General features: G+C 42.2%; 1 protein-coding gene across 1 annotated transcript in view; it reads left to right on the top strand.

The window, feature by feature from the left end:
- The window catches only part of LOC116713351 (zinc transporter 6-like), a 2,989-nt gene extending 200 nt beyond the window's left edge, over nucleotides 1-2,789 (top strand). Inside the window, exons 2-3 of the mRNA XM_032553494.1 lie at nucleotides 347-448; nucleotides 1,953-2,789. Of these exons, the coding sequence (XP_032409385.1) occupies nucleotides 347-448; nucleotides 1,953-2,549 (699 nt within the window). The 3' untranslated portion in view covers nucleotides 2,550-2,789. The remainder of the gene's footprint in view (nucleotides 1-346; nucleotides 449-1,952) is intronic.
- The last annotated feature ends 5,183 nt before the right edge of the window (nucleotides 2,790-7,972 follow it).

The raw sequence follows: 7,972 nt of genomic DNA on the forward strand, positions 1-7,972 counted from the left end.
CATGAGTTTCCAACCCAGTTGCTCCTAATCTGGGATAAATCCAACATAAACAGCTGAAATGGTTTATTATTCATATAAAAATGTGCAGAGATTCATTGGCCAGTGACTATAAGCAATAAATCGGATGATAAATTAAAATGAACTCAATAATTTCCATTTGATTTATCGCTTTTCTCTTTCAGAAACTGAATGATGAAAGTTTTCCGTTTTGTTCTGTGGGTCTTTTTGAAGGACAGTTTTGTTTTCAGGAATTTCATAATTCATTTTATTTGTTGTTTCTTTATTTTGGATATTTAAAATGTCTTCCAGTTTATTGTAATTTAAAGTTTATCGATCTTTGTTTTAGAGACTCACATTGTTTCTGTTTGTGTCCACTCAGGTGTCGACTCTGGACGGCGTCCTGGAGGTCCGGAACGAGCATTTCTGGACCGTTGGGTTTGGGTCTCTGGTAGGTGGCTGTGATTGGACGGCTGGTGGGTCTGGGTGCTTTGTGATTGGTGGGCTGAGAGCGTCAGCGGTGGACACATCCAGGCGGGACGAGTCATTCATGCGGACCGTCCCTCTGCGCCGTCACCGCGCTGAGTCGGTTCTGACGTCGTCTTCCGGGTCCAGCTGGCCGGGGAGCGGGGAGACCCGGAGACAAAAGGTCCGATTACTCAGCAGAACCGCTCAGCTGGAGCCCATTTAACACACAGCACAGCTTTTCATGATATCAGGGATTCAGAACCTCCTGGTGGAACAATCCAGACTCTTATTTTATCATCTGAACTCTTTATTCATAAATGTTTTGTTGTTTTTAGGACCAAAAATATATTTTAGTGGTAAAGAAACGGGCGGCCATGATGGATTAATGTAAGGCAGGAATGTTTAGTTCTGAAATACTTTAGCAGTTGTTTTTATATAATACCTCAACAGAGAGAAACAATATTTATTTTCTTCAGTTTTTATTTACCATAAATTTGAAGTTTAAGAAAATATTTTGATTCTTTCATCAAACTTAATTTTTTTCTTTTGAAACCGAAAAGTAGAAATAAAAAAAACATAAAATAATAAGTCAGTTGACAGACTCTAAACAACAAACCCACACACTAAAATAAATCAAATAGATAAAAGAATATAAAATAGTGAAATAATGCTGAGTACCAGACAAACCTAAAGGATTTAATAAACACGCTACCAAAAGTCTTGGAACAAACTTTAAGAATGAAACACGCCTAATGTTATGTTAAGTTAATTAAATTCATGCTTATTGTGCATGAAGTTGATGGATGAAACTGACTGTAAATAAAAATTGCTCCAGATCTGCAGCAGTCAGACTCCCTGTCTGGGTTTGTTCATTCAGGATCAATTCAGGATTATTGCTGCAGAAAAACAACAAGATGAAGGAAAGTCCTTGTTGTGGAAACACTGAAAACAGCATCATGTGTAGAGATGCCAGTAAAACTTCTACAATAACCTATGGCACAATAACCATGAATAAAAGCTGAAAGTCTCAGTTGAGTGTTGTTGTCCTGTGAGGTGCAGTTCCTCTGCCGGCCTGCAGGTGGCGCAGCCTGCAGTGTTTACCTTTGTTTTCCCTGCTGTGATGGTTTTTGGAGCTATCGCTGCCCCGCGGTGCTGCTTGTTGTCATGTGTGGATGTTTCTGCTCGCTGTTGGCCCAGCGCTAACGGAGCAGCTGTCCAAACCCATTTGACCCCCCTGACTGCACTCCTGCCCCCGGGGCCGCTCGCTCGCCCGCCCGCCTGCCCTCCCTCTCTCTCTGTGTCCTTTTCCACGTTTGATCGTCCTCATGAGGAGAGCGAGGCCGGGACACACACCGGCGTTTACTGTTTGGATCCACATCGACGTTCTCTTCGGACCCAAGCGTTGGCGCTGTCGGGTTGTCATGGGAACGAGCTGTTTCCTCAGTTCTGGCTGAATATCTCTGACCTCTGACCCTCTCTGTGCTCAGGCTGGCTCCGCCCACGTCCGGATCCGGCGGGACGCCAACGAGCAGCTGGTTCTGGCCCACGTCACCAACCGGCTGCTGCCCCTCGTCGCCACGCTGACCGTCCAGATCTTCAAGGACGACTGGACCCGCCCCCTGCTGAGCGGCGTGCTGTCCTCCCCGGCCGCCACGCCGCCGCTGCCGGTGGCCCCTGAAGGCTACGCCGCCTCCTTCCCTCCGGTTCTGTACGGCTCAGCGGGAGGCCAGGAGTTCGACCCGCTGACCTCCACGCCCTCCAAGCCCAGCAGCCCCCCGCCGGAGTTCTCCTTCGACACGCCGGGCCGGAACGTGGCGCCGCTGGTGCTGCCCGCCCCGGGCCAGCACGCCCACCGGCCCTTTGGAGGCCTGGGACTTTCCTACGGGGCGCCGCCGTACGCCGGGATGCTGGGGGCGGGGCCCGGGGCGGGGCGGGGCCTGGCAGTGCCGGGCCTCGGCGCCGGGTTTGGACTCCCCTCCTCCCACAGTTACAGGACTGCCTTTGCTGGCTCAACGCCGCCACTCCGGTTTGGAACCAGCAACCCTGCTGCGCCTCAGTCCCAGTACAGACACTATCAGCCCTGACTGACTCAGAACCTCATCCAGACACGTTGAGGGGAAACTGAACGTGTCTGGATGGAGAGAAACATTCAGGATTATTTATTCAGACGGAAACGGGACCAGCAGCGTTCGGCCGTTAGCCGTTAGCCGTTAGCATCGGTTCGTAACGGGAACCACTGGGAGGAAAAACCAGTGTGGGTGTGACTGTAACGGTTCAAGCATCATATAAATGCTTAATTCTAAATAAAATCGTTTTATTTTGAAGGAGTTGATTTAATCCTGAGATCCTGGAAGGAAAATCAGAAATGAAATGAGATGAAACTCATGTTACAAACTTCTAATAAACCATCAGATTCCTTTAAACTCCATTTAATTAATGTTTCAAATCAGAAACGTTCATTAAGTTGATCACAAACATTTTTCAACTGAAACAGAACAAAGTGAACAAATCAAACATTTTAATAAATATTTGGTTAATTTTGTAAAAGAAACATTTTAACTCATTAATCCCAGTTTTCATTATTATTATTCCCAATTTTTATCTTTAAACTTCTGCAACAGTAATTTTATATTTACTGTTGCAGTAATTTAATTCAAGTTTTGCGCCAGGACTGGAATCTATTTATATTTCTCTTCTTCTACCTTTAATTGTTTCTATTTTACAGATTATTTTATCTGAAACTATTAAAAAGTGTCTGCTGATTAAAAACAGTTTGATGGTTTAACTTTGGTTTGCGGATGATGAGGATGATGAAGATTCTCCTTTAACTGAACGGCCGCCAGAGGGCAGTAGTGAGTCATCAGGAAGTAACTGAATCGTCCAACAGTGAAAATCACCTCAGACTGTCGGCGCATTCTAGATGTACATTTCTTTAGCTTTAATTAGTTTTTATTGTTTTCTTTATGTTCACTAATCTTAACTTTTCCATGAATAACAGAAAATGAAGATCCTGATGTTTTCTCCCTCGATGCATATTAATATGATGGACCTTTGTTACCACAAGAAATGATTCTCTGCAGCCAAATATTAAAAATGTAGATATAATAAGTTCTGAAGGTTCAGGACTGGGCTTCCATCCCGAACAGCAGAACTCCAATTATCCAGAACCAAAACCGTACAGTTACTAAACTAATAAATGACATAAAATAATCTCAATACTCTGAATTAAAAAACTAAAACTGCTACTTTAACTTATTAAAACTAAACAATATTTAAAAACTAGCAAACAATATAAAAATAAAAAGTGGAATCAAACTAATCTGTAGTGGAAAACCCAAACCTATCACAACCTGGTCAGAACCAGCCGGTTCTGGGTCAGTGACGGTGAGGAGAACCGTGTCGGATCTCAGCCCAGCATCATTACTGGGATGATCCAGCTGCCAAACGGCGCCAACACAAAACCTGAGAATATCCCTCAAATTCCCGATTCCTGCCAGTCAAACTGGTTCCTGAAAACCCTTAATGGGAACCAGTTTCCTGATGGGTCACTGGGTTCTGTTGAACTGGTTCGACTGGAGGAAAATCTCCAGTCAGAGTGGAGTCTCGTTCTTAAAGCAGATGGTTTCAGTGATTTATAAACTAACAACAGGATTTTAAAGTCTATTCTTTGAGCTACAGGGAGCCAGTGGAGGGACTTTAAAACTGGTGTTATGTGCTCTATCTTCCTGGTTTTAGTCAGAACGCCAGCAGCAGCATTCTGGATCAGCTGCAGCTGTTTGATTGATTTGTTGGACAGACCTGTGAAGACGCTGTTGCAATAATCAATACGACTGAAGATGAAGGCATGGATGAGTTTCTCTAGATCTGGCTGAGACATTAGTCCTTTAATCCTGGAAATGTTCTTCAGGTGATAGAAGGCCGACTTTGTAACTGTCTTTATGTGGCTCTGGAGGTTCAGGTCAGAGTCCATCACTACTCCCAGGTTTCGGGCTGATCGCTGGTTTTCAGTTGTAATTTAATGAGCAAACATGAACAGAAAGTGGAAAAGATGAGAAAGGAAACTAAGTACACCCTCACTGCTTCGATTAGCTGATCATGAAATGAACTGAATATCTGATCATCGTTTCTGTTTAAAAGCAGTTTGGCTGCCATAGTTCAGGTTTGTTATAAAACAGTTCCAGGGTTGAAAGACATCAGCAATGATGTCAGAGCAGCAACTGCTGCTGCCCAGCAGAACTACCAGAACCAGAACAACCCGTTGCTGTCATCAAGTCCATCATGAACTTTGAAGATTTTCAGAGTAAAATGTTAAGGTTCACATTCGGAGCAGATTGAAGGAAATAGTCAAGATGCAGTACGGCGGATGACTGGTGCAAACAGTTTACACATGAATTATGTAAACTGAAAAAATATCTTAAAAATATCAAAACAACATCAAAGATAAAGTCCTCCAGACCACCAGGGGGAGCCTGGTGGAGGTAACGTTACCTCTGTTAATATGCTGCTAACCTATAAAATTATAAAAGATTCTTTTTCTTTATTTCTCCAACTTTCTCCTAGACTTCCTGTTAGATCGTGACATCAAGTCTTTACTGCCGGCTCCCATATTGTTTGTTGGTCCACTCCCCCTAGTGGCCTGGAGGACTTGGAGCAAGTTTTTATATTTTCTGTTGTTTTTGATATTTCAGGCATCTTTGCTTCTGTGATTGCAGCATTTTTTTGTTTGTGTTATTTTTTTTGTGTGTGTGTTTGTATTTTTGAGTTTGTGTCTTTCATGTGTTTTCAATGCATTTGCACCTGCTGCCCGCTGTAGTGGTGGAGCGGTCTAGTCAAAGTCCAGCCCAAACCTTATCAAGTTTGAAAGGTTGTGGAGGGACATTGCTGTTCTGGAATAAACATGTGGAAACTTCAAACTCATAGAAAACCAACACAGACGCGATAACTGCAGCTGGAAACTGAGCGTAGCGACGGTTGCTGTCATCAGTCCTTCATGAACAACTGGAAACTCAACAATTTTGGAAGAAATATAACAACCAGGATGACATCATCAACTCAGTTTCTGCAGCAGTTTCAGGAAACACACACACACTGACACACACACCCCGACACACACACACAGACACACACTGACACACACACAGCACAGCATCATCCCTGAGCCCGTTTAAGTGCCCCATCTGAAGAATTTCATTTCCTCTCCAGCAGCGGATAATCTGTCCTGTGTTTCTGTTGCGAGGCTTTCTGAGGAGATTTTCAGCAAACAAAGCGTATTTTGCCCCGGCAGCTTAGCGGAGCTCTGGATGTGCTCAACAGCTCTAAGCCTCTGAAGTAAAACGGTTCTGTTTGGGTCTGAATGTCGGCGCTGCGGCGTTCACATCAGGACTGACTTCACACCTTTATTACCAAACTACCAGGAGAAACTTCAGTAATCTGAGAAAATCCCCAGAACCGGACCGACATCTGAGCAGAACCTTTCAGCTGCTGGCTAACGGGGAAAATGACATCTGTTCACCCGAGGTCAGAGGTCAGACATGTAGATGCTTCATAAACTTATCAAATGTTATTGTGAACCAGTAAAATAAAGCTTAACATCTTGTAGAGTTATTGGTAAATGTATGAAATAAGGCAGATTCAGGTGATGCGTCAACAAAAGTCTCTTTAATTTTACATTATTGAAATCATAAAACAGATTTTTATCATTTTTTCCTCTTCTAGTTTTCTCCCTGCTGCCCAAAGAAAACAATCAGGTTCTGCATTAATGACCATCACATCAAAAACAAGATATACACAGAATCCATGGTTAGACAATCAAAGGATAAATTTAAGAAATATAGAAATACATATTTCAGATAAAAAAAACACAATGAAACACAATAAATTAAAAGAAAGTAGAAAAAGCATACAAGCACAAAAACCAAAATTAACTAAATAAAAAAATAGTCAGGTTTGGGGAAATATTTTATTTAATTAGAAAGAAATATATTGCTATTTTTATTAATAATAAATTTGAGGGATTCAATCAGAGATTTTAGTTCAGACAGAAAATTATTATTATTATTATTATTATTATTATTATTATTATTATTATTATTATTATTATCTGTTAGGTTCAAGCAGAGTTTCATTGTGAATGAAAAGTTTTACATTTATGGTGATTAAAATTTGTTCCAAATGTTCCGGTCTCTGTCATCGCAGACAGTTCCTGAGATTTTTAAGGAGTCGCTGATGTTTATATATTTAATTTAATACAGTCCACGGATACATTTTGACAGGACTTTAAAATAGTTCCTACATGACGTCACATCCGCCATCACCGGCGCGCTGTCGCCATCTTTTTTCTTCTTTAATTATCTTTCGCCATCTTGAGAGTAAGCGCCGTTTTCCACTTCGTTGCTCCGGTTGGATGCTGTTGGATTCAGGGACGTAAAAACAAAGGCGGTAAAACAGTGGAGAGAAATTTTCATTCCTTCCCGTGAAGGTGGGAAACTTTTCTGCTTAGCAACAGCTGATTAATCTCCAGAGGAAACACGAGCGGATCATTTCATTGGCGGTAAGGATATTTCAAATGTTTCTAAAAATAACCAAACTGTGACGCTGTTAGTTAATCTGTAGATTATTGAAACCTGCAGACTGGTTTTCAGATCCATTTGCACGAACTATGAAACGTAACTATAAAATTTAGATGTGAAAATATACATTTCTTCCTGCTATAATAAAATCTAAATTACACTCAGGGTCCATACTAAGGCCTTCATTTTGTCATTAATGATTTTTATTATGATGATTTTGCCGTTTCTAGCATTTATGCACCAATGTGTGCAGTAAAAAAACCTTTCTGGACACAAATGAACTTTATGAACTTAAAATCCAAACTCATACAGACAGTTCTCATCACCACAGCTGGTCGGTTCTCATCACCACAGCTGGACAGTTCTCATCACCACAGCTGGTCAGTTCTCATCACCACAGCTGGTCAGTTCTCATCACCACAGCTGGACAGTTCTCATCACCACAGCTGGTCAGTTCTCATCACCACAGCTGGTCAGTTCTCATCACCACAGCTGGTCAGTTCTCATCACCACAGCTGGACAGTTCTCATCACCACAGCTGGTCGGTTCTCGTCACCACAGCTGGACAGTTCTCATCACCACAGCTGGTCGGTTCTCATCACCACAGCTGGTCAGTTCTCATCACCACAGCTGGACACATCCTCCTCAGTGTCTGACTCTCAGAAAACACAAATAACTTTGACTAGTTTTATAAGATGTTCTACTACTAGACTGTGAACTGGTTCTCCCAGAAAAACTTTAAAATCTAATCTAAACTTCAGTAATGCTGCTCCTGTGTAAAGATGTTGCGTTTCCATGGTGATAACTTCAGGTTCAGTCTTGTTGTAACTATCTATAGACATAAAAACCCTGTTCAGTCTGCCTCACTCCAACTCCAGTCCGTCAGCGTAGAAAGTCTGCTTCCTTTTTCTGAGGTGTGAATGCACAATCGACCTTTG

This window comes from Xiphophorus hellerii, chromosome 22, assembly GCF_003331165.1.
Source record: "Xiphophorus hellerii strain 12219 chromosome 22, Xiphophorus_hellerii-4.1, whole genome shotgun sequence".
NCBI lineage: Eukaryota > Metazoa > Chordata > Actinopteri > Cyprinodontiformes > Poeciliidae > Xiphophorus > Xiphophorus hellerii.